The following is a 27,671-nucleotide window of genomic DNA, read 5'->3' as shown; positions in this document are numbered from 1 at the left end:
AGTAATATTGTGTTCAACAAATTTATGCAGCAGAACCTCCAAGTCCCAATGAGCAAGAAATCCCACAATTACTCGTGAAGTAGAGCTTTTAATCTGCTCAATTATCCTTATTATTTTATCTTCAGGGTAGGTTCTGAAAAACGGGAGAGAATATTCCAAACAGATACCCATCTGTTCAGCTACCTTAGTAAAAGTGGCCATCCCACTGTTACCATAATCATCATCTGTTCTTAAGGCTCCAACCCAGGTCCAGCCAAAGTGTCTAACCAGTTCTGCCAGTGCTCTACTCTGATAGTGATCACTTGCAATAGTTCGAAGAAATGAGGGATATTTGACTTTGTCACTAAGGCATTCACAGGTGGCATAGTGGCTGATCTATATAAGAGATCAATATATACAGAAGTAATATGTTTAGGCATAACATCCAGTAAAATTACATTAATTGCATTCAGCAGCATCTATTATTTATTTAAAACATAGATTACAATTTAACATTTTCATATCATTTTAAAACAATATATTGTGATAAATTGTGACATAAAATAATACCAATGGAAGCTTGAATGGTCCAATACCCTTTGATATCGCCATGCAAGCTGAAGAAGTTGTGTCCCCAATAATTGCTTGCACTTCAGCATGCTTTGTGCAGGGCCCTTCAACAGACACTTTCTCATACCCATTTGCAAGGACCATAGCTGCTCGAACCCCAGCTGCCACTGATCCACACGTGTCATAGATCTTGTAGCCTAATGAGACCCCAGGTAGCAAAGTGGAACTGTTATTAATTTCCTCTATTGCGAAGAGCATGGATTGTGCGTACTGGAGGTCTCTAAAATTAAGACTTGTAAAAAAAATACAAATAAATAAATAAAATAAGTATGTAATGAAACTATGAATAATTCATTTAACGTAGCACTTGTTTTTACAAAATCTTATCAGACTATATCTCTGCTTTTACATACCTGATGCACTTCAGTGGAGGTGGAATAATCGAATATGTCTGTTGCCTGATTTCCCAGCTGCTATGGAAAGAGAAAACCCCTCCAACTATAATATCCCCATCTTTCCATAGCTCAGGGTGAACAGGCTCCCCTCGCAGAGTACAAACCATTTTGTAAGCTTTAGAGAAGGTCATGATGGATATTACCATATGTAGCAGTGCAACCAGTGGCTCCATTCACCCATTTAATTGAAACTATCATATGTCAATTGTGTCAGCTCTGATATTTTAGTTAATAGAAGGACTTTGAGGATTTTATAGATATATTTTAATCTGCTGGGAAATTACATATGTTGACCTCATTTGAAGGAGGTGCTACGTTTTGCATGATCAGAGTGAATTGCTTGCGTTGGTGTGTGTCTGTGTGAAAATGTTTGCATTTTATGGTCAAAACGCTAAATATAAACAACATAAATACATGTTCCCTGGGCACTGCAGCAAAAAATGGCTGCCCACTGCTCCGGGTGTGTATTCAGGGTGTGTGTTCACTGCTTCGTGTGTGCACTTTGGAAGGGACAAATGCAGTGCAATAATTCTGAGTATGGGTCACCATACATGGCCACATGCCACTTTCACTTTCAATTGTAATGCGAATAGCACTTAGCTTTTCTGCCTTGCTTTGGTTCCAGTTGTCCTAATTAATGCAGCCTAAAAATACTTTAATGGATTTGAATATTATAAATGTGTTAGTGTGTTATGTGTAAGCCTGTCAGGATCTGGGATGAAGGATGGCGCTAGGACTCAATATGTTGCAGGAAGATACAGACTTTATTAAAGACAGAAACATAAAAAAACAAACAAAAACTACACAGTAAAGGAAAAAACATCTGACAACTTGACTGGCTGGCAGGACAAAGCACACGACAGGTAACATATGATGATGAACTGGCACAGGACTGCAAACACAAGGACAATAAATTGGGAGCAAATGAGGGTAACGAGGGAACACATGTAGGGCAAATGAACCAGTAATTAGCTAACAAGATGTGTGGGGTCAAGACAATTGACCTGAGAGCACATGGCACACAGAAAACAAAAACAAAGGGTGCGTTCGACTTGAAGTACGACTACAGATGGTGATCAACGAGAGTAGCCTCTTGCAATCGGGGGTGGAGTTGAAAACAGAGTTGTCAAGCCAGACACTTTTTGCTCCTGTTAGTGACACTCACTTTCACCTAGAAAGGACCTCTACATCCCTGAAAGACAGCGGAGACCAGGACAACTAGAGCCCCAGATACAGATCCCATGTAAAGACCTTGTCTCAGACGACCACCAGGACAAGACCACAGGAAACAGATGATTCTTCTGCACAATCTGACTTTGCTGCAGCCTGGAATTGAACTGCTGGTTTTGTCTGGTCAGAGGAGAACTGGCCCCCCAACTGAGCCTGGTTTCTCCCAAGGTTTTTTTTCTCCATTCTGTCACTGATGGAGTTTCAGTTCCTTTACCGCCATCGCCTCTGGCTTGCTTAGTTGGGGTCATTTCATCTACAGTGATATCATTGACTTGATTGCAAATAAATGCACAGACACTATTTAAACTGAACAGAGATGACATCACTAAATTCAATGATGAACTGCCTTTAACTGTCATTTTGCATTATTGACTCACTGTTTTCCTAATGAATGTTATTCAGTTGCTTTGACACAATGTATTTTGTTTAAAGAGCTATATAAATAAAGGTGACTTGACTTGACTTAATATATATATATTTCTGGGCTTTCTTTTTTTATTTTTTTTTAGCTAACTTAGTTGTTATTCTTGCCTTTAAAATTCAAAAGCCCTTTAAAATTAAATATGTACAAAGTTTGGATTAAATGAAAGTATAGTAAAAAAAAAAATAATTAGCATGTTTTTGTTTTGCTTTGGTACTGAGAACCATGGATTTTCATTAGTATCTTTATCGAATGCTGAACTTTTGGTACCGTAACAACACTAGTTAGGACATCTGTCAGCTGTGCAGCACAGTCTCTCAGTAGATGGCCAGGTTATGGTCAGGAACCACAGCCTTGCGTGGGTTAATCCTAAATAGGGTCTTTCTTACGTCAGGCACAGACAGACACAGTGCCTGGTCATTGGAAAGTATGGGCAAGTTTTTGTGCAGGTGTGTCATTTTGCATATCAAACCAAGAAAAGTGGTTGAGTGCATCCGGGGGAGATGTCTCAGTATCACAGTCCTGTGGCGGGGGGTTGTAGTCATTGATGGTCTGAATGGCTGGCCACTGGCTTCGTGTGTCTCTGCTGTCTGTGAAGTGATTGTTGATTTTTTGAGCATAAAACTGTTTTGCATTTTTGATGCCACTGGACATATTGGCTTTTGCTGTTTTGAGGGCTGCTTTATCTGCTGATCTGAATGCTTTATCTCTGGTCTTTAGCAGCCCACAAACCTCTGCTGTCATCCACACCATATAGGACAATAATAATAATAATAATAACTAGAATGTACATTTCCTGAAGAAAATGTGAGTGGTGCTTGCAGTGGCAAAACTCGCCCCTCTGTTGCTAGGGTGTTGCAATGAGGTTTCTAGGGTACCCGGGGTGGTTGCTAGGGCGGTTGATAGGGTACCAAGAATGGTCGCTAGGGCCGTTGCTAGGGTGCCTAGGGTGGTTGCAAGGATAATCGGGGTGGTTGCTAGGGTGTTCCTATGTGGTTGCTAGGGTACCCGGGGTGGTTGCTAGGGCGGTTGCTAGGGTCCCAATGATGGTTGCTAGGGCGGTCGCTATGGTAAATTGGGTGGTTGCTAGATGGTTGCTATGGTAACCTGGGTGGTTGCTAGGCAGTTGCTAAGGTACTTGGGGTGGTTGCTAAGGTGTTGCTAGGCGGTTGCTAGGGTGTTTTGGCTGGTTGCTAGGCAGTTGCTATGGTATCCTGGGTGGTTGCTATGATGTTACTAGTTACTAGGTGGTTGGTAGTTGTCACATATGGTCACTATGTAGTTTTTATAGAGTTCTTAGCCCATTTGAGCACTTAGCTAATCACTATTAGCATGTATCTATTCACTGCTAGCATGACTAGCATGTTGGAAGTCCAGTTTGCTAGCATGAGTCAAAAAACCAACCGCCATGTCTGTACGATGTTCTGATGCAGAGATATAGGTCATGCAAAATGGTTGCTAGGGTACTCCGTTTGGTTGCTAGGGAGTGGCTTGGCAGCTGCCAATGATGATACTGATGAGATACTGATGAGACTGATTGGTTGCCTGATTAAAATGAGCCCACCCCCTTGTTTCTATGACACTGTGATCTAGAGTTATGTTCAATACAATATCCCTATGTAATTTACCATAGTAGGAAAAACACACTGTTTCATGGGCGATCCCTCACCATAGTATGTCTATGGGGCAACTTTGGGGGGGCTCTTGCACCCCAGGGGTACAACTTATTCCCCAGTGCGGGGTATGTTTTCGCACAGCCTGATAGCCTCTCCAAATGTGGTGATTCACAGGTTTTTGCTAAATTCTCTCTCGGAGCTACGATCCGTCAAAGTTGGCAGCAATGCATTGTCTATGGGATTTTTCGCCCGCTGTACGAACATCGTACGCCCGATCACTTATAAAAAGCCATAGCACACCATTCCCGTATAGGCCGCACGATTTGACGCCTGTTTCGTTGGTCTGTGACGAAAACTGCGGGACAAGTTACGCGCCGAAATTTGTATGGAAGAATAATAAGTATGTGAGATAATAATAGTGATGCTTTGCCTCCGGCAAGCACCACTAATAATAATCAATCAATTTAACACATCCTTATGAACAAAATGATACATTTATTTATAAACAAAAGAGAACAGGACCACTGAACGTGTTAATTAATTTGCCAAACTTGTATTTCCCATCTCCTCATAGTTTTTCCCTCTTCTCTCTATTGGCTCCTCTCAGTCCCTTTCTCTCAAAGAGCCCCATTACAAAAACATAATAATCACACCATATAGGACATATAGGGATTTCTTGCCCAACTCCTTTATGAATACTGAGGTTTCAGACATACTATTCTCTTCACATACTGTTTTCTCCTACTCTATAGTAGGTAAGTATATAAATATAAATTGTTGTTTGCCTACAAAACCACCCCTGGCTCTGCACCCCTTTACCTAAATTCATTACTTCAGACTTCTGTGCCCTCTAGAAGCTTTCGTTTTGCAAGTGAATATTGCTTGATTGTGCCATCCCAAAGAAGCACAAAATCACCTTTAAGGACTTTTAAATTAAATATTCCCTCCTGGTGGAATGGATGCGGTGCGCCAGGTCTTCCGGAAGCAGAAAAGGAAAAAAGCACCAGGCCCAGATTGCGTTACACCAGCCTGTCTGAAATCCTGTGCTGACCAGCTGGCCCCCATCTTCACAAAGATCTTCAACAGATCGCTGGAGCTGTGTGAAGTCCCTTCATGCTTCAAACGCTCCACCATCATCCCTATCCCAAAGAAATCCAAAATTACAGGACTAAATGACTACAGGCCTGTGGCTCTAACGTCTGTAGTCATGAAGTCATTTGAAAAACTGGTGCTGGCCCACCTGAAAGACATCACTGGACACTTGCTAGATCCTCTTCAGTTTGCCTACAGAGCAAACAGGTCTGTGGACGATGCAGTAAACATCGGACTGCATTATGTTCTGCAACACCTAGACAGACCGGGGACCTATGTGAGGATCCTGTTTGTGGACTTCAGCTCTGCCTTCAACACGATCATCCCAAACCTCCTCCTGCCCAAACTAACTCAGCTCTCCGTGCCCACCTCCGTCTGTCAGTGGATCAACAGCTTCCTGACAGACAGGCAGCAGCTAGTGAGACTAGGAAAATACACATCCAGCACCCGTACAATCAGCACCGGAGCTCCCCAGGGCTGTGTTCTCTCCCCACTGCTCTTCTCCCTGTACACTAACGATTGCACATCTAAGGACCCCTCTGTAAAGCTCCTGAAGTTTGCAGATGACACCACACTCATCGGCCTCATTCAGGACGGTGACGAGTCTGCTTACAGACAGGAGGTTAAAGAGCTGGCTGTCTGGTGCACTCTCAACAACCTGGAGCTTAACACGCTCAAAACAGTGGAGATGATCGTGGACTTCAGGAGAAACCCCCCTGCACTCCCCCCACTCACCATCATGAACAGCACTGTGATACTGCAGTGGAGTCATTCAGGTTCCTGGGCACCACTATCTCTCAGGACCTGAAGTGGGACATTCACATTGACTCCATTGTGAAAAAGGCCCAGCAGAGGTTGTACTTCCTTCGCCAGCTGAGGAAGTTTATCCTGCCACAGGATCTGCTGAAACAGTTCTACTCCACCATCATCGAATCCATCCTCTGCACTTCAGTAACTGTCTGGTTCAGCTCAGCTTCTAAATCTGACCTCAGAAGACTACAGAGGGTAGTCCGGACTGCTGAGCGAATTATCGGTACAACCCTCCCATCTATTCAAGAACTGTACTTATCCAGAGTGAGCAAAAGGGCTGTTAAAATCACTCTGGACCCCTCACATCCAGCACACTCCCTCTTTGAACTGTTGCCATCTGGTCGACACTACAGAGCACTGAGCACCAGAACGACCAGACACAGGAACAGTTTCTTCCCTCAGGCAATCCATCTTATGAACAGCTGATAATAACTGTGGGACACACTATTTATATTTATATACACTACACTTTTTATCCAACACACATACTTAGCGTACACTTAAATCTTTTGCACATAATATACATGTACATACATGGAACACAATACACTACTTATATTTATATTTATATACACATACACTTATTTATCCAACACACATACTTAGCGTACAGTTAAAACTTTTCCACATAATATACATGTACATACATAAATGCTCATTTTAATATACCTGCCATACATTGTCAATTTGTATATTGTCAATCCTTACCCACCTATTTGTATTTTTTTGTATTTTTTATTCCTTATTGTGTTTTTTGTTATTGTGTTATTATTATGTTGCACTGCGGAGCTCTGTCACGAAAACAAATTCCTTGTATGTGTGAACATACCTGGCAATAAAGCTCATTCTGATTCTGATTCTGAATGACCTGACCCAACTCAATCTGAGAAGCTGAATCCTAAGCCATTTTCAAGAATCGGATAACCACATATCTTCGATCTTTATTTGACCCTCTGACTCTAGCACTCTTTATTCTAATTCTATTCTTTAAAAATGATATATATTTTGTATTCTATCTGTTTTCTTTTAATTTATTATAAAATTTACAGAAGCAAAAAAGTCCTCTTACACTAGCTTGCTCTATTCTTTTTCTATTCTATCTGTTTTCTTTTTATTTATTATATTATTTAAATAAAACCTTGCTATGTGTACTGTGTTACGTTAACTGAGACTTGATATAGCACTTGTACATCGTTCTCATTGTAAGTCGCTTTGGATAAAAGTGTCTGCTAAATGACTGAATGTAAATGTAAGTAGGCATATTCAGATACTTAAATATACATACGCCCGAATCTTGCGAACATTAGTACTCAATACAGGTAATTATCACCTTCTATTTTATGAATACTAAGGATTCTTTCATACATAATCTTTTTCTACTGCTTTTTGCCTACTGAATTTGAGGGAAATATGTGGTTTTGGATGCAGCCATTGACTCATTCAGTTTTTGTATGTGATTGACAAAATTACTTTGTTTTTGTGAGGTTTTTTTAGACAGTTAGAAATAAATAAATAAATAAATAATGCTTTGCTTTTTGGTGTGTATGTGTGTGTGTGAGTGTGTGTTTGAGTGTGAGTATGAGTGTTTGATACATTGAAAATGTTGGCTCACCCCTTCAGGTATGTATTTACAATCTGCATTGTGTTGGATTTATTGCTCTGAATTATACGTAGTATTTCAAATAAATTTTGTATGGGTGCCAATTTTTTTCCACATAAAGGACAAAAAGTAAGGAGTTTATTCTTTATTTTTTATTTATTTATTTTTGAATGGAGTCTTATTTATAATATTTATAAGACTTGATTCATCAAAGTTAAGTGGTAAAAAAAACAAAAACTCCTTAAAAGTGGGCACCCATAAATAATTAATAAATAACTTTAATAATTGAGGGTGAACCACCTTCTTGATCATGGTTTCTACGATATATATATATATATATATATATATATATATATATAAAAATTTATTTTACATCTCAATGTAAATAATATTATGTTAATTCTTTTTTTCAATCAAACTGTGGATTCACATATAAGTGTGTAGTTGACAAGAAATTTCAAGCACTGACAGCTCATATTTTATGGATTTTAGAACGTCAATTTATTACGTTTTGTCCATGGATTTTTTTTTTACTATGTCAACATGTAATAATAAATAGTCATTTTAATCAGAGAACCCTTGAAGAAGCTTTGCCCATCAAACGTTTTTTAGAATTCATGTCTGGTTTTAGTAAAATTATGTAACACTTAGGAATAAATATACAAAACAACATACCATAACTTGATGCTAAAATAGCAAATATCTCCACTGCTACAGTGAATTTTCCAGGAGAACTTAGATAGGCTGGGATAAATGTGATCCATACAGCACAGAATATGATCATACTGAATGTGATGAATTTTGCTTCATTGAAGTTATCAGGCAGCTTTCGAGCCAGGAAAGCCAGAATAAAGCACAAGACTGCCAGTAGGCCAATATAACCCTGCACAGCCCAGAAACCAACAGCTGAACCTGGATTACACTCAAGAATAATTTTGTCTTCGTAATTACTCATGTTTTTGTAGGAAAATGGGGGTGATATTATTAACCAAATCATACAAATAAGCACTTGTATAAGGGTAAAAGCAAAAACACTGAGTCTCTGTTGAGGAGGCCCAAACCATTTCATGACACTGCTTCCTGGAAGTGTAGCCCTGAAGGCCATTAACACAACAATTGTTTTCCCCAAAACACAGGAGATACAGAGAACAAAAGTGATCCCAAATGCTGTGTGACGCAACATACAGGACCACTCAGTGGGCTGACCAATAAAAGTAAGAGAACAGAGAAAACACAACGTGAGTGAGAAGAGCAGCAGGAAGCTAAGCTCTGAGTTGTTGGCTCTTACTATTGGCGTATGTCTGTGGTAGAAGAAAATCAACCCAACTGTGACTGTGAGACATCCACCACACAAAGAGAATGTCACTAGTACATTACCCATTACTTCTTTAAATGTCAGGAATTCAGTGTTTTTGAGTTCACACCGTGTTCTGTTTCCATTAGATTTGTACTCAAGTGGGCATGGAACACATGTTACTGCATCTGAAAGCACAGACAATTTCACAAGAGGAAACAAAATTATTTTTAGACATTGCCTTACAGTCTACCCAAAACCACACAGATTTTGGGCTGACAAGACAGAAGCATGATGGGTGTCACTGTTAATAATAGAGGACTCTCCATCTCACTTGTGGTGTTGCTGAACTCTCCATCCGCACAGTTAATGCAGTCAAAGCAACAAATAGGTTTTCCTTTCAGAAAGGCTCTGCGAGTGCCTGCAAGGCAGGTCTTGCTGCATACAGAACGAGGGACCTTAAATACACACACACACACACACACACACACACAAAGCATAACTATACATAAACAGTCTGAGAAGAACTATTGTGCACAAAACTATTAATCAAAAGCTTGCTATATTTACATATGCATGTATTTATTTGTTTATTTACATACATACATACATACATACTGTAGCTAAATACATACATTTTTCTGATTTCCTGCCCAGACTGGATCAATGTTATCTTTCATTTGAATCTGTTGTCCTTCTGGTCTGGATGCATCATACAAGCCAATTGAGTTAAATGTTATTTTTCCTTCATAGTTTATCTGCCAATTAACCAAAGTGTAACGCGCAACTGGGTCACCACTCTCATCAAAGTAAACATTTTCTCCATTTTTAGTTGTAAAGTTCACATGGGTGAGATAATGCAGCACCTATACAGAATGGTGATATAATAATACCCATGGTCTCTTAATATCAGTTTTAAATTACAGAAAATTTCAGATCAGAATCTGAAAAGAACACACCTGCCAAGGCTGTATTTCCCCTTTCTCTGCACATGTCTTGTTGGGGAATGGCCCCTTCCCTTTGTCACAAGTCAGCAGTCCTTCTATAGCATGGGCGACAGCATACACTGCCTTGTAGACATTGTTTAGCAGACTAGAATCAGACACATCTGTGAAACGTATGTTTGTGTTTGCTAGAGATTCCTCTCCATTGCATATCCAGGAGGCATTGCGTGTGTTTGGATTTAAAATGCAGTTAAACACATTTTCCCACAGCTCAACCAGTCCTGTGTTACCTGGTCTCAAGGAGGGATGGCTACTCGCAATAAATTCCTTCAATCCAGGAATATATGCATTTGGCACAGCAAAGCCTATTGCTCCCCCTACCACAACATAATTAATTGGGGTCGCTACATACCTGTATGTGATCCAACCTTCACTTCCAACCCACTGATAACCAGTTACATTTTGGTAGTAAAGCTCTTTTATGAGAATATCCAAATCATTGCCATCTGCAAAAGCCACTATGACATTAGATGTTGATTTTTTAATAATTTCTATGACTTCCAAAAACTTTTCTCTTGGATCGGTTCTGTAAATGGCCACTGAGTATTCGACACAGATGCCCTCTTTCTCGGCTGCTTCTATAAAAGTGGCCATTCCATTGTTGCCATAATCCCCCCTGCTTCTCACAGCCCCAACCCAGGTCCAGCCAAAATACTTGACAAGTTTAGCTAGAGCTCTGCTCTGGTAATGATCACTGGGGATAGTCCTGAAAAAGGATGGATACTGTTGTCTATTACTGAGACATGCACAAGTTGCTGAATGGCTAAGCTGAAAAAGAAGAAGAAGAAGAAAACAACAATAATAATAATAACTTAAATTGAAATTGAAATTATTAAGCTTCCATTGAAACTCTGGAAGCATGTCTGACACTGGAAAAGTAGAATAAAAACTGCTTTCGATGCTTTTTTTAAGACAGTAATGTTTATGGTATTTCAACATGGATAAACATTAACATAATTGAATACTGGAGACTAAGAATAACAATTACATCATTATAAAACAATAATAAATAAACACTAATTTAAACACATAAACACAGTAAATTGTTACTATTTCAAGAAATGTCTCAAACATCACTGCATCCAACTGATCTTGCTATGCTTTATTTAATAACAATAATACTAATAATAATAAATAAATAAATAAACATTAAACATTTGACTTTACCACAGGGATTTTAAATGGACCCATGGTCCTTGCAATGTCTATGGTGGATGTTGATGTAGTTTCTCCAATCACAGCTTGCACAGTAGAGGGACTTACACAGCTATCCTCTGCTTCCATTTGCCCATTCATCAGAGCTAGCGATGCTCCAACAGAAAGAGGGACGCTTGGGCAAGAGCCATAGACACGGTAACCCAGCACAAAGCCAGGAAGAATATCTGTGCTGTTGTTTATTTCCTCAATGGCAAAAATCATTGTCATTGCATACTGTAACTCTCCAGGATCAAGTCTGAAAAGGGACAATTGTATATATATATATATATATATATATATATATAGTTTTTTTTTTTTTTTTTACATCGAAATCAATCATCACATTATTTGTTATTCTTACACTATATTAAATTAAAATCTTCGTAAATAAGCATTTCTTATTAGTTAATATGTGACCCTGGATCACAAAATTTAAGTCTTAAGTCGCTGGGGTATATTTGTAGCCATAGCCAAAAAAAACTTTGTATGGGTCAAAATTATCGATTTTTCTCTTATACCAAAAATCATTAGGATATTAAGTAAAGATCATGTTCCATTAAGATATATTGTAAATCTCTTATCATAAATATATAAAAACTTAATTTTGGATTAGTAATATGCATTGCTAAGAACTTCATTTGGACAACTTTAAAGGCGATTCTCTCAGTGTTTCGATTTTTTTTGCACCCTCAGATTCCAGATATTCAGATAGTTTTATCTCAGCCAAATATTGTCCTATAGTAACAAACCATACATCAATGGAAAGCTTATTTATTCAGTAAATAAATAATTTGAAAATTTGGTTTTGTAGTCCAGTTTCACATATAAAATGAGTGTATTGTCACTATCTTACCCTTTACACCGGATGCTTCCTGGATTGGTCGTGAGCGTTGGATTTACACCAACTGGAATTTGGTGGAATGAAAAAATGCCTCCAATAGAGACATCACCTTCCTTTGAGAAATGAAGAAGTTCATCTGTCCCATAAGCTTTACATTTTGGTTGTGCAGCACTTACAGTGCAGGTAATAATCATCATAATGGCTGCAAGCAAAAACATGACTCTGCAGTACATACTGTAAATGCCTTTCTGAAGTTGAGCCTGTGTTGATGAATACAACCGGTTGATGTATAACCCAGTTTATAACATTTGGCCTCATATAATGCATGTTTACCATCCCTGGCCAATAATACAAGCAATTAAGATGACTGACAGAAAAATAGTTCAATAAACTTTGTTCTTCATGGGTCCAATCCCAAACCTCCTTATCCATCAGTAATTGCAAAACCACAGAGAAATAAAATAAATATGCAGCTTAAAATACTAAACAAGTAAAAGCTGGATTATTTGTAAATGATAATATAGCTGCATTATTTATATAGTTAATCTGTTTAAACATGCAGAGTGTGATATTAACTTTAAACCACCATTATTATACCCTCTTTAATTAAACTAGCTAATACAAGGAGTGTATTACTAAATATTTTGTATTACAAATGAGACAAGCAAAAGCATGCAACACTACTTGAAAGATGCTCACAAAGGGCTTTTTACAAACCTTTTTTTTAAATAAGTGCTTCTGAGAATTTCTTAAGCTCATCAACACTGAAAAAGAAAGAAAATTATAAAATGTATACAACAACTTGTCAATGGGGCAGCACCCAGGGACACATTAGCATTCTAACAAGCACCCTTTGTTCATTTTCTGAAAGTAAAATCACTTAAGCAAACTATGGTTTACTTAAACAAAAGATTTCAAATTGTGGTTTAATGTTAGGTGGCAGCAATGTCAAGTGAACATATAAGCCAGTATTTAATGTGTTGTAACTGATTTTTATTTTTATTTATTTATTTATTTACTAAATTCATTTACTTAGTTAAGTTGATAAAAGGCGAGTAAACTCTTCTATAAAATGCTTGCCATTTTGTCTGTATAGAAACCTGTATCTGTATAAGTATATAGAATAGAAGAATACATACTGTATAGAAAAGTATTTCATTTACAGTATTAACTGTTTTTTTACAATACAGTGAACATGCTAAGGAATATTCTTGCCTTTCAGCAGCTTTAACCAGCAGAGGTCCCCACTGCCCTTTGAAGCAGTAAATCATTTTACAAAGTAATTGGTTCTGCAATAAAGTATCCGGTTCCTGTTCCCTGACCATCAATGTTTTAGGACTGAAGTGGAAACTACACACTTTCATTTGACTGGCCTAGAAAGCCACATCAGAGACATAGCGGTAGAAAGGGGGCAATAGTGAGCATATTTGAAATACAGGGGGTACACATGTAGCCTACACATCAGCTCATTCTACACTTATTATGTTTGCAACCACACAAATAAATAAATAAATGAATAAATAAATAATTATAATATTATTATAATTTTAATTTAAAAAAAAAATAATAATAATATATATATATATATATAGTATGAAATAAAAGTGCTGAGAAATTAAAGTAATTTAATACTTTATTCAAAGTTTAGATCTGTCTAAAGACATTAATTTGGATGACCTCTCAATGAAAATAATAGACAAGAATACACAAACTGCTTTAACAATATCACTATTTTTCAAATAAGTCTCACAACTTTAACTTAAATAACTGGTAACAGCATCAGTCCTCAGTTGCTGATATGGGTCATAATTAACTGATTTAAAAGAACTACAGAAATGGAAGAGAAGTGTAAAAGTTATATCCCTTAGAGCAGGGTCAGGGGCTCAAGTGGGGAAAAAAAGGGCACCTCTAATATTTAATATATATATTTTTTAATAAAACGTAAAATATATTAAGGGTGTGCGTTACTGACAAAATATATATTTCAGTATTTTCTGGGATAATGATAATTAGACTACTTTGATGAGTGTGTCGTTGTGCTGGTATCTTAAGGACTACTTTGGACAGTTGGCTCCTAAACTTTTTGATATTCTGCATATTCTGTGTGGTTATGAGTTAACAGCAAAGTTAGAAATTCATCTTTTTCCATAAGTTTAAATTGATTTTTACCTTTTAGGGGCATCTTTATCTTTATTAGCTGCATTAGAAGTGGCATCTAGATGCATTCACACACTGTTTAATGCAGGACATTAATGTATTTAACCTGCAATTACAAATGCATTAATTTTGTTTTGATATTTTAAACATAAAACACTGCATAATGATATTTGAAGTATTGTTCACAAATCTGTCTAAATCTATGTTAGTGTGCACTTCCCTTTTGTCGAGATAATCCATCCACCTCACAGGTGTGGCATACCAAGATGTTGATTAGACAGCATAAGAATTGCACAGGTGTGCCTTAGGCTGGCCAAAATAAAAGGCCACTCTAAAATGTGCAGTTGACATTCAGTGGCATATGGCACTTTGGAGAGGTGTTCTCTTCACGGATGAATCACAGTTCCCCTTCAGGAACTCGAGCTGCATCTGAAAACGCTATGGGAACACCCTTAAGCGTGACCAGCTCTGAATAACATATGTAATCAGTCCCATGAATGGGCGCGACGTCATAAGTGGGTGACGTAGCGACCAGGAAGCTAAAAAAGCATGTGAGGTGGAGCGAGCGTCAGCTTTCTGTCATTCAGTAAAGTTCTGTGTGTGTGTCAGTTACCATTATGTGTCTGTCAGTCTTATTTACTGTTGTTTGTCATACAAAAGTTGCACAATCACAACATGGCTAAAAAGGCTGATAAAAAGGGCTGACAAAGCATTTGGACGAAAGTGGATTGCGTTTCAAGCTGTGTGTTCCTCCCTGCTCTCGCTACATCACAAGCGGGGATACACACAGTTTGTGCATGGTCTGCTTGGGAGCGGAGCATGCAGAGACGGCTCTCGACGCTTCACTCTTGGAGGGCTCTCTTTGAGGAGTGAAACTTCACAAGCATTCCTCACGGTGCTGGCCCCCCCTCTCGAAGAGGCATAGCGGGAGCTGCACTCATGGGGTTCGCAGTTGGATCTGGTGGAGGGAATGCAGACGGGTGCGTCCCTATCTTCTTCCTCACCTGCCAGATCCAGAGTTCGCTCTCTGGGATAGGAAGTGCGCTTCGGAGCTACTTCCCCCCAGGAAGCAGACGTGATGCTCCACCTATCTGCCTCTGAGGAGGTGGATATGGAGAGCGTCGATGAATCACCCTCTCAGTCACCACATTATGAGGAGTTGTTGGAGGTGATAACTCGCGCGGTAGCCAAGTTAAACATCGATTGGTCCACCGTGAAAAAAGCCAAACTGCATGAGAGTAAATTAGATGAGCGGTTTTTATGATCTTGGCCCCCACCTCCACGCCGGAGCCTGACTTTTTTCCCCGATCTCCACACTGAGATGTCCAGATCGTGGGCGAAACCATTCTCATACCATTTATTCGTCCCCGCCTCTAATTATTATGGCAATATGGCAAAGTTAGATGAGTATGGTTACAGATCGATGCCCCGGGTAGAACAGACGCTTGTGAGCTATCTGTCTCCCGACACGGGATCATCATTAAAGGCTCCAGTCTTGCCTTCCAAGCCGCTGCAAACTACTTCAGCGCTGGTTGGTAAGTGATACGTAGCAGTAGGTCAGGCTGGTGCATGTCTACATACGATTGGGCAGTCCATGGCAGCTCTAGTGGCAGAAGAAAGACATCTGTGGTTGACCCTGTCCAATATAAAACAGAAAGAAAGTCTTCCTTATGGACGCCCTGCTTGCGCCTTCTGGTCTGTTCACCGACGTCATCAATTCCATCATTGACAGATACAAGGAGGTTCATAAACAGGCGGAGGCATTCCAGGGGTTCCTTCCTTGCCGTTCTCTAGCTCAGGGGGCTGCTGGGTGGGAGCAGCCCCGGCTGTGTACCAACTCCTCATACAAAGAGATGCAAAAAGTTAGCGTCGCCTCTTGTGCTCCCCTGCAACAGGACCAACCTGTCCTCCAACCAATACGCTCGTATAGGTCGTTTGTCCAAATCCCTGAAATACGACCCATCAGAGCGTATACTACAATTGCGCCCCTATCGGCAAAAGGTCGTTTTCATATTAATGTTTTGTACTCTTTTATTTGCCCTCTGGTTTGCATTTCGTGTAGCTCAGTTAGTAGATTATTGCGTTATACCTTAATATGTAATCATGCTATCATGGGTTCGATCCCAGGGAACAATGTGCACGAAAATGTATATGCTCAAATAAATCATAATTTAGCATGATTTATGTGAGGGTTAGGTTTAGGGGTGGGGTTAGGTGTGGTCATTCGAACGAATAAGCAACCTAGTAAAATATGTAGGAAATACTGTGAGATCGGTGTAAAACGCCCACACATTGCATTTAAATAAACATGCATTTTGATTGGTAATGACGTTATACGTCAATTCATGACAACAGACGCAACGCAATACTGTCATTATTTTTACGCCCGCTAGAGGGCACTTAACTTTAAAACGTAAATATAGGTCGTAATAAATGCTTGCACAAACGACCTATATGGTCGTTTTTAGTTGGAGGACAGGCTCAACAGGACCGAGGTCAGTGACGCTCTAGGCCACAGTCTTCTAAGACGAGGCCCTATCTGAGGGTCGTGCTTCAGTCCAGGAAGCCCTCGACAAAGCGGTCCTGACAACCAACATCAAAATGCAGGACCGCTGAGGGTGACCCCTACTGGGGAAGAGCGGGGTGCACTCCTCAGAGCCCTCAACAGCACTTAGTTCAATTGTGTCCTACCGGTCCTTCGCTTCAGGGCACCGAGATAGCAGCTCAAAGTACATCAGAGACCAGTCTCGAGAGTGGTTCCATTAGTAGACTACTGCCGTATAGTATTGCCATACTACCAAATGTGTCTCGTTGGGTCCTGCAGACTATAGAAAAAGGTTATCGCATTCAAATAGGTGCTCCGCCGCCACTATTCAACGGGGTCTTTCCCACACTAGTGGGCCCTGAGCAGGCTCTGATATTGGAACAAGACGTAAATACCCTCTTGAGGAAGGAGGCCATCAAGGTGGTCCCTCCTCACGACAGAGAGTCTGGGTTCTACAGCCGATACTTTATAGTTCCAAAGAAGGATGGGGGGTTATGTCCGATTAATCATCTTATCTGGGTGTTGTGTGGGATTCAACCACGATGCAGGTATGTCTGTCCCCTGCTCATATTGAGTCGATCCTCACGTCAGTCAAGAGAGTCAAAGAAGGCCAGTCACTCACTCTCAGAGATGTATAGTAACGATTGAGCGAATCAAGCGATTAAGAAAACTGCGCGTGCTGACTGAACTGCTGTGAAGAGAGAGATAAACACCGAGCCAAGCCAGATGATGACTCGTTCACGAATCAAGAACCGGTTGCAGCGGTTTTCGGATCACCGGTAGTTCTTTCTGACAGTTCGATTCAATAAACCAGTTGAAGAAAACATAATGGCATCATTGGCGTTGACTGCAAGCCTTTGGTTTACCTGGGCTCATAACATTAGCACAGAATCAGTTCAGAATCAATCACCAAAAGAATCAGTTCGGTTCAGACGCTCTGTGTGTCGGTTTGCTTTCATGCTGAATCACACATGCGCAGTATCATCAGCTCCTCAGTTCTCGAATCGGACACGTCTGACAGAAATGGTTCTTGACCACTGATCTATAATATAAGTTATATATATAGATCAGTGTTTTTGACTCGTGAACGAGTCAGTCTGTTGTTTCGTTATCTGGCTCGGCTCGGTGTTCATCTTCAGTTCTCTCTTCACAGCAGTTCAGTCAGTGTACTGTTTGAGTAAATGAATTCCCCCGGGATATTGGTTTGTTTGAACTCAGAGGGAGTGTCAGCCACATTAAACAAGTTAACAGCTTAAGTCATTTGTGGATTAATGCGTATTGGAGACGCGAACCGTTTAAAACGATTCAGTTCGATTTGGTGAAATGTTTCAAAAAGATCCGGTTACATCGAATGATTCGTTTGCGAACCGGATATCACAAACTGCTTTGTTTTGAACTGTCCTACAACAGACACGGAAGAGAAGACAATGCTGAATAAAGTCGTGGTTTTTGCTATTTTTGGACCAAAATGTATTTTTGATGCTTCAAAAAATTCTAATTGACCCTCTGATGTCACATGGACTACTTTGATAATGTTTTTCTTACCTTTCTGGACATGGACAGTATACCATACACACAGCTTCAATGGAGGGACTGAGAGCTCTCGGACTAAATCTAAAATATCAACTGTGTTCCAAAAATAAACGGAGGTCTTACGGGTTTGAAACAACATGAGGGTAAGTTATTAATGACATAATTTTGCAAATTGGGCGAACTAACCCTTTAATCTGTTTCTTGTTTACAAAAAGTTACAGTCAAAGGAATTGTGATTGTCCTTTAGGTTAATCATTTGAAATAGTAAAAACAATATGTTCAATCTTTTGACTACTTTCTTTAATAACTACATAACACAATACTTGTACTTTTACTTTCAGTACTTGAGTAGTAAATTTTCAAATAGACTACTTGCAATACTTAAGTACAAAAAATGTTGAATACTTTAGTACTTCTACTTAAGTGTGGTGCTTAAAGAGCACTTCAACTTCTACTCAAGTCATTTTTTTGATAGAGCACTTGTACTTTTACTCAAGTCTGGGTCTCTAGTACTTTATACATCTCTGCTCACTCTCAAGCAGTTTCAGAAACTATTGCACACTTAATGGCAGCTGCATCCAACGTTTTACCTCTTGGCCTGCTGTACATGAAACCCCTACACTTGTGGCTCAAGACCAAGGGGTTCTCCCTGAGGGGAAACCCACTTTGCATGATCAAGCCTTAGACATGTGGGCGAAGCATTGGTTCTTGTCTCAGAGCCTGATGCTGGGCACTCCTTGTCACTGTGTAATGCTAGCGACTGACGCATCCCTCACCGCGGTCATGAGTGGCCATCCTGCCCGCGGTCTATGGAGTGGTCGCCATCTGGCATGGCATATCGGCTGTCTAGAGATGCTTGCAGTTTTTCAAACATTTAAGAATTTTCTCCCAGATCTAAGAGGTCACCATGTGTTGGTGCATTCTGACAACACAGCGGTGGTCTCTTATATCAACCACCAAGGAGGTCTGCGTTCACAACCCCTGTACAAGCTGACATGGCAGATCCTTGTGTGGTCCCAGGGCAAACTCATTTCGCTAAGAGCCGTACATATTCCTGGGCATATGAATGTGGGAGCTGACATCCTGTCAAGGCAGGGGACAAGGCCCGGGGAATGGAGGCTTCACCCCAAGGTGGTGTAGCAGATATGGACTATATTTTCTCAGGCTCAGGTGGATCTGTTTGCGACTCAGATGACATCGCCCTGTCCCCTTTGGTTCTTTCTATTACATCCAGCTCCTCTGGGACTGGACACTATGGTGCAGACTGTACACTTTTCAAAGACGCTGCATCCCAAGGCCATTCTTCCTTAATTTCTAGAAGCTGACGCTCGTTCCACATCACATGCTTTTATAGATTCCTGGTCACTACGTCACCCGCCTATGACGTCACGCCCATTCATGGGACTGATTACACATGTTATTCAGAGTTGGTCATGCTGAAGGGCATTCCCATAGCGTTTTTGGACGCATTGTCTCATTCCCTTCAGGGAACCATGGTTACATACGTAACCTGGGACATTTTCACTGTACAGGGCAGATGGCAGACAGCATCCTGATGCCCATTGTTGTGCCATTCATCCACGACCATCACTTCATGTTGCAGCATGGTAATGTTGCAAGGATCTGAACACAATTCCTGGAAGCTGAAAACATCCCAGTTCTTGCATGGCTAGCATACTCACTGAGACTCCTCTCCTTAGAGTTACAAATGACCTGCTCTTATTATCTAATCGTGTTTGTATCGCTCTATTAGTGCTATTTGATCTTAGTGCTGCATTCGACACTATTGACCACAACATTATTTTGCATAGACTAGAACACTTTGTTGGCATTAATGGAAGTGCATTAGCATGGTTTAAATGCTAATTTAACTAACTCTAACTCATAGATACCATTTTTCTCTAAGAAGGAATCTAATTGTGGGGATACTACATTTTCTATCTTGGACAGAAAAGGGAGATTCGAGATCGGTCTATAATTAACTAGTTCTTTGGGGTCAAGTTGTGGTTTATTGATGAGAGGTTTAATAACAGCCAGTCTGAAGGTTTTGGGGACATATGCTAATGACTATGAGGAATTAACAATAGTCAGAAGATGATCTATGACTTCTGGAAGCACCTCTTTTAGGAGCTTAGATGGAATAGGGTCTAACATACATGTTGTTGGTTTAGATGATTTAAGTTTATACAATTCTTCCTCTCCTATAGTAGAGAATGAGTGGAACTTTTCCTCAGGCGATCTAAAGTGCACTGTCTGATACGATACTGTAGCTGATGGCTGAATGGTTACAATTTTATCCCTAATAGTATTGATTTTAGAAGTAAAGTAGTTCATGAAGTTATTACTGCTGTGATTTTAGGAAATGTTAACACTTGTTGATGCTTTATTTTTCATTAATTTACAATGGCAAAATGAATGTTTGGAAATGTAAACTGATATTTTCTACTGACACACTTCAACAAAATATCTAAATAACTGGCCGAACACCATTCTTTTGGGTGAAAATACTAACGTGACTAAGACTTTTGCACAGTAGTGTATGTTAAAGTACATATAATTAAAATAAGAATATTTAAATAAATGTAATTAAAGTATGTGTTCATCACACCACAACTGGAGGAAACAGCTGTGGTGTGATGAGCGGTGAACGCAGTGAAAACTTTACAGTAGATGAGAAACCGATTGCTCCCTCGTGACCTTTTGTAAACTGTATTTATGACAAAGAACTGCACAGATACAGATATTCTAACAATCTATCGATAAACACACACCTTGTTTCCTCTGTTTCTTTTTGAGTCCACTCGTGCTGCTCTGCTCACGGTCTGTGGATTGAAGAGCGTGCTGAAAGATGGAGAGGAGACCGCTGTTTTCATATGAAATTTAAAGGGACTTACTCTGAGGTGATTGCGATTTTGTGTACAGTTTATGGAGCTAAATGCTATAGCCCCGCTAAAAAAGCATAGCAACGCCCCTGCTTCTTGTGTACATTTCGGAGAACCAGGAATAATATTTCAAGCGATCGCTCAGGCATTTAAGAGGCACTGAAAAGAGGCACCGAAATCTGCTTGCTGATTCGGTTCGATGCATACCAGTTCCATACCCAACCCTACTTTTAAGAAATATATATTTTTAATAAACGAACCCAACACTGGCTATGTCCTTGCTCGAGTGTGATGTGATTTGTGTCATGTGCAGGTGCGATGGATCACGTACAAACCAATAGGATGTCGGAATGATATATGTTTATACTTCTCATCCAATCACAATCAAATTCACTTCATCCGGATGGCGCGATTTATCTGGATAGTTTTTTTTGTTTTTTTTTAATGATGACAAGCCGGAATGAAAACAAGCTGAAATTAAATAATAGTAACGAATCTATTTTTAAAATGTAAGGAGTAGAAAGTACAGATACTTGCGTGAAAATGTAGAAGTAAAAAGTTGGCTGAAAAATAATTACTCAAGTAAAGTATAGATACCCCAAATTTCTACTTAAGTAAGGTAACACAGTATTTGTACTTCGTTGCTTGACACCTCTGGTCAATTGGCAACATGATTGGGTATAAAAAGAGCCTCTCAGAGTGGCAGTGTCTCTCAGAAGTCAAACGGGCAGAGGGTCATCAACTCCCCCAATGCTGCAGTGAAAAATAGTGGAGCAATATCAGAAAGGAGTTTCACAGAGAAAAATTGCAAAGAGTTTTAAGTTATCATCATCTACAGTGCATAATATCATCCAAAGATTCAGATCTGGAACAATCTCTGTACGTAAGGGTCAAGGCCGGGAAACCATACTGGATGCCGTGATCTTCGGACCCTTAGGCGGCACTGCATCACATACAGGTAATGTAATGCTACTGTAATGGAAATTACAAAATGGGTTCAGGAATACTTCCAGAAAACATTGTGGGTGAACACAATCCATAGTGCCATTCGCCATTGCAGGCTAAATCTCTATGAGTAAAAAAAGAAGCCATATCTAAACATGATCCAGAAGGGCAGGCATTTTGTCTGGGCCAAGGCTCATTTAAAATGGACTGTGGAAAAGTGGAAACCAGTTCTGTGGTCAGACTAATCAAAATTTTAAGTTCTTTTTAGAAAACTGGGACGCCATGTCATCTGGACTAAAGAGGACAAGGACAACACAAGTTGTTATCAGCGCTCAGTTCAGAAGCCTGCATCTCAGATGGTATGAAGTTGCATGAGTGTGTGTGGCATTGGCAGCTTACACCTCTGGAAAGGCACCATCAATGCTGAATTGTATATCCAAGTTCTAGAACAACATATGCTCCCATCCAGACGTAGTATCTTTCAGGGAAGACCTTGCATTTTCCAACATGACAATGCAGACCACATACTGCATCCGTTACAACATCATGGCTGCATAGAAGAAGGATCCGGGTACTGAAATGGCCAGCCTGCAGTCCAGATCTTTCACCCATAGAAAACATTTGGCACATCATAAAGAGGAAGATGCGACAAAGAAGACCTAAGACAGTTGAGCAACTAGAAGCCTGTATTAGACAAGGATGGGACAACATTCCTATTCCTAAACTCAAGCAACTTGTCTCCTCAGTCCCTAGACGTTTGCAGACTGTAATAAAAAGAAGAGGGGATGCCACACAGTGGTAAACATGGCCTTGTCCCAACTTTTTTGATATGTGTGGATGCCATGAAATTAAAAATCAACTTATTTTTCCCTAAAATGATACATTTTCTCAGTTTAAACATTTGATATGTCATCTATGTTGTATTCTGAATAAAATATTGAAATTTGAAACTTCCACATCATTGCATACTGTTTTTATTCACAATTTGTACAGAGTCCCAACATTTTTGTAATTGGGTTTATATATATACAGTACAGACCAAAAGTTTGGACACACCTTCTCATTCAAAGAGTTTTCTTTATTTTCATGACTATGAAAATTGTAGAGTCACACTGAAGGCATCAAGGGCTATTTGACCAAGAAGGAGACTGATGGGGTGCTGCGCCAGATGAACTGGCCTCCACAGTCACCGGACCTGAACCCAATCGAGATGGTTTAGGGGTGAGCTGGACCGCAGACTGAAGGCAAAAGGGCCAACAAGTGCTAAGCATCTCTCGGGGAACTCCTTCAAGACTGTTGGAAGACCATTTCAGGTGACTACCTCTTGAAGCTCATCAAGAGAATGCCAAGAGTGTGCAAATCAGTAATCAAAGCAAAAGGTGGCTACTTTGAAGAACCTAGAATATGACATATTTTCAGTTGTTTCACACTTTTTTGTTATGTATATAATTCCATATATAATTCCACATGTGTTAATTCATAGTTTTGAGGCCTTCAGTGTGAATCTACAATTTTCATAGTCATGAAAATAAAGAAAACTCTTTGAATGAGAAGGTGTGTTCAAACTTTTGGTCTGTACTGTATATACAGTACAGACCAAAAGTTCAAAAGTTTGGAAACATTACTATTTTGAATGTTTTTGAAAGAAGTTTCTTCTGCTCATCAAGCCTGCATTTATTTGATCAAAAATACAGAAAAAAACTAATATTGTGAAATATTATTACAACTTAAAATAATAGTTTTCTATTTGAATATACTTTAAAAAAAATAATTTATTCCTGTGATGCAAAGCTGAATTTTCAGCATCATTACTCAAGCCTTCAGTGTCACATGTAACATCCTGAAATCATTCTAATATTCAGATTTATTATGAGTGTTGGAAACAGTTCTGCTGTCTAATATATTTAATGAATAAAAGGTTAAAACTAACTGCATTTATTCAAAATAAAAAAACAAATTCTAATAATATATATTCTAATAATATATTTTCTTTACTATCACTTTTTATCAATTTAACACATCCTTGCTGAATAAAAGTATTGATTTTATTAAAAAAAAAAAAAAAAAATGACTGACACCAAATTACTGACCAGTAGTGTATATTGTTATTACAAAATATTTATATTTTAAAAACATAGCTTCTTTTTTTTTTTTATTCATCAAAGTATCCTAAAAAAGTATCACATGTTCTGAAAAAATATTAAGCAGCAGAACTGTTTCCAACTTTGATAATGAATGATCATATTAGAATGATTTCTAAAGGATCATGTGATAATGATCCTAAAAATTCAGCTTTGCATCACAGAAATAAATGATAATTTAAAGTATAATAAATTTAAAAACAATTATTTTAAATTGTAATAATATATCACAATATTACATTTTTTCAGTATTTTTGATCAAATAAATGCAGGCTTGATGAGCAGAAGAAAATAGTAATGTTTCCAAACTTTTGGTCTGTACTGTATATATATATATATATATATATATATATATATATATATATATATATATATATATATATATATATATATATATATATATATAGATAGATAGATAGATATATAGATATATAGATAGATATAAATTGCTACATGTACTGTGTTAGGCTAAATGAGACATTATGTGGATTTATATGGACATTAATTTACCTGGATCTGTATAGAACTGTGGACCTTTGTAGGCATATTGAAAATGTATATTTGAGACATTTAATTTTGTATGTAAATCGATGTGTTAATAAAAAAGATTGAGTGTTTCAATAAAGCTAAGTAGTAGGCTACTGTATTGTTTCTGTCTTATGCATATATTGCAGAATACTGAAAAATATAAGAAATAGACTCCCATATATCAAAATATATTATTTCATATATCACATTATATCTTTCAATATATTCATATATATATATTTTTGTTTCATATGGGTTACTTGTGGATATACACAATATTGTGTGTGTGTGTGTGTGTGTGTGTGTGTGTGTGTGTGTGTGTGTGTGTTTGTGTGTGTACCAAATGTCCTCACAAGGATAGTAAGATGTGACATTTTTGGCATTGCGGGGATCGACCTGCAGTCCCCTCGATAAGAAAATAAAAATAGTAAATAACTGCAAGCAGCGATTATGGGGATTAAGCACATTAAGGCATTTAAGGTGGTATGTTTTTAGGGTCTATATAGGCCAACCTAGATTAATGTCTGACAGACACACATACAAGCAGAACCAAACACACATATACAGACATACATGCACACACATTTTGTTGCAGATATAGATATTTGACATAAATGATAGGTGACAATACTTATTACAAGAAAATTCTCTTTTCAGGAATTTGTCATTTTCAGGTATTTCTGTCATAATTGTTAAAACTAATATGTCTGTATGAACAAAATAGTAAGATATGACAATGTGATTTTAAATATTATATAGTGATTTTATAATGTGTAAGCATGAATCCAACAACTTATGAATAGTACTGTTTTAGTGCATTAGTGCATAAAGTGCCCATTAGTGGTCTTCCGCTGCCATCTAGTGATTATAATTGCAATTTCTCACAGAACACTGTGTTTTAACCCTCTATAATTATTATAGTGTTATTTTTACTTATTTTTTTTTATTTTTTTTTTTTCTTTGCCTTATCTCTTAAATGTTGCATGCTAGATTAGAAGGAAATTATGCATAATTTTACACAGTTTTGAGAATTTGTAGGCTTCCTGTTAGGATTTAAAGGCCTTTGGGTACCCTATGTAAAGAACATATTATAAAATGTCTGGTTTATAGAGGCAAGTATATATTAGTATATATGGTTTATAGTTTGGTCAGTATAAATGTAATAGAAGTCTATGGAAAGTCCCCACAATTCACAGAAACAAACGTGTGTGTGTGTGTGTATTTCATTGCACATCTTGTTTGGTTTAATTTCTTATCATTGCATGTTAAAATAAATTTGTTATGCAGATGCAAAACGTGAATTTTATAAATGCTTATTTTATAAATATTTGTACAGTTATTTTTAAATGGTTTTACTATTTCATGCAGCCTTAGAAAATGGTCTAATAATGATTTTCATGATTATATTTTCAGCATATTTTATTTATCCTGTTTTGTATCTTCGTTATTTAATGTATAAGCAAGTCATTAAAATGTTTCCATAATCAGATAAATTCCACTTTCAGAACTGTCACGTCCGTAACGGAGAGATGTAATGTCCATAATATTGATTTTCCCTCTGGAACCAAAAAAATCAAAAATTCAACAAAATGTATATTTTAGGTTTTGTGAATTGTCAACCCTTCTCCATTGCTCCATTGGACCAGTCTGACAAACAACATGTTATATTTAACAAATAATATCTAATTCCCCCTCACCTAAATGCACTAACACCTCAAAAGGGCAGAACAGGCAACCAAAAACAATCCAACTGATTACACTACTTTTATTTATCAAAGGAATGCAGGCAGAGCAACTAATACTCAAGTCTCTCTAAAATAGACACATAATGCCCATAAAACTCTTCTTTGAATGAACACACACTTACTTCAGGTCATTGTGTATGATTACTACCTTCTTGTATATGGTTTTGTGTATTATATATGTTTCATGCATGCTTATGATGGTCACTAGTTAATACACCCAATCAAGTTTCATATGCAAAACACCATGCTAGAGACAAAGATATGGGCTGAAATATGTGCCACCAGAAACTGAATTTGAATTGCTAAACTTGAATAATTGCATTGAATAACTGAATTTGAATAACATAATTTGAAAGTGTATTGTTTAATTTGAATCACTGCATTGAAAAACTGAATCTGAATTGTATAATTTGAAATTGTATTTATTCAAAATCTGAATCTGAATTGTAGTCAAATAAAATTTGTCCAATAAAATTTGAACTTTGATCTTAAACTCTCTATATATCTTCACATTCACTTCTCACAATTCAGATTCAGTTCTCAAATTCAATTTCAAGTTACTGAGACAGACATCCGGGTAGTTGGAGGATGAAGGAAGAGCAATTGAGCACAGATCGATAGATAGCGTTCATTGGCGCACAGGAACCAATCAGCACCTACGTTTTGAAGCATAGTATGTACCCACCATGAAACAAGGAAGAAGTGCTTGCCTTGCCGACTGACTTGACCACCATGGATCCGGTGTGATAAGAATTTTTATTTTTAAATATGAAAGACAAGAAAAGGAAAGTGCTAGTATTAGTTGGTTAAGTGCTGGCGAAAAAGATGAGTCTTTAGATGTTTCTTGAAAATGAGTAAAGACACAGCTGTACAAATAGAGATCAGGAGGTCATTCCACCAGCTGGGCACAGTCTAGGAAAAGGTCAGTGAGAGTGATTTAGAACTTTTTTGGGATGGCACCACGAGGTGTCGTTTACTTGCAGAGCGCAAACTTCTGGAGGGCACATAAGATTTAACCAGTGGGTTTTGGTATGTTGGTGCCGTGCCAGTGGTCGTAATAAGTGTAATAATTAATTATGTTGTTAT

At 38.3% G+C, this 27,671-nt stretch overlaps 2 protein-coding genes across 2 annotated transcripts in view; both read right to left on the bottom strand.

Annotated features, from left to right (window-relative positions):
- LOC132101353 (extracellular calcium-sensing receptor-like) overlaps positions 1–1,177 on the bottom strand; it is a 3,573-nt gene extending 2,396 nt beyond the window's left edge. The window contains exons 1-3 of the mRNA XM_059506245.1: positions 963–1,177; positions 550–841; positions 1–375 (exon numbers count right to left, since the gene is read on the bottom strand). The exon at positions 1–375 is cut by the window's left edge and continues 417 nt beyond it. Coding sequence (XP_059362228.1) covers positions 1–375; positions 550–841; positions 963–1,177 — 882 coding nt within the window. The remainder of the gene's footprint in view (positions 376–549; positions 842–962) is intronic.
- Positions 1,178–8,341: 7,164 nt separating this feature from the next.
- LOC132101159 (extracellular calcium-sensing receptor) lies at positions 8,342–11,517 on the bottom strand. Its single transcript, XM_059505872.1, has 5 exons — positions 11,239–11,517; positions 10,027–10,839; positions 9,727–9,933; positions 9,402–9,525; positions 8,342–9,249 (listed from the first exon to the last, which is right to left on the bottom strand). The coding sequence occupies exons 1-5, from the start codon at positions 11,494–11,496 to the stop codon at positions 8,342–8,344; spliced, it is 2,310 nt and encodes a 769-aa protein (XP_059361855.1). The 5' UTR covers positions 11,497–11,517.
- Between the last annotated feature and the right edge of the window lie 16,154 nt (positions 11,518–27,671).

Source organism: Carassius carassius, chromosome 23 (assembly GCF_963082965.1).
Source record: "Carassius carassius chromosome 23, fCarCar2.1, whole genome shotgun sequence".
NCBI classification, from domain to species: domain Eukaryota; kingdom Metazoa; phylum Chordata; class Actinopteri; order Cypriniformes; family Cyprinidae; genus Carassius; species Carassius carassius.
This window is presented reverse-complemented; position numbering and strand designations above follow the sequence as displayed.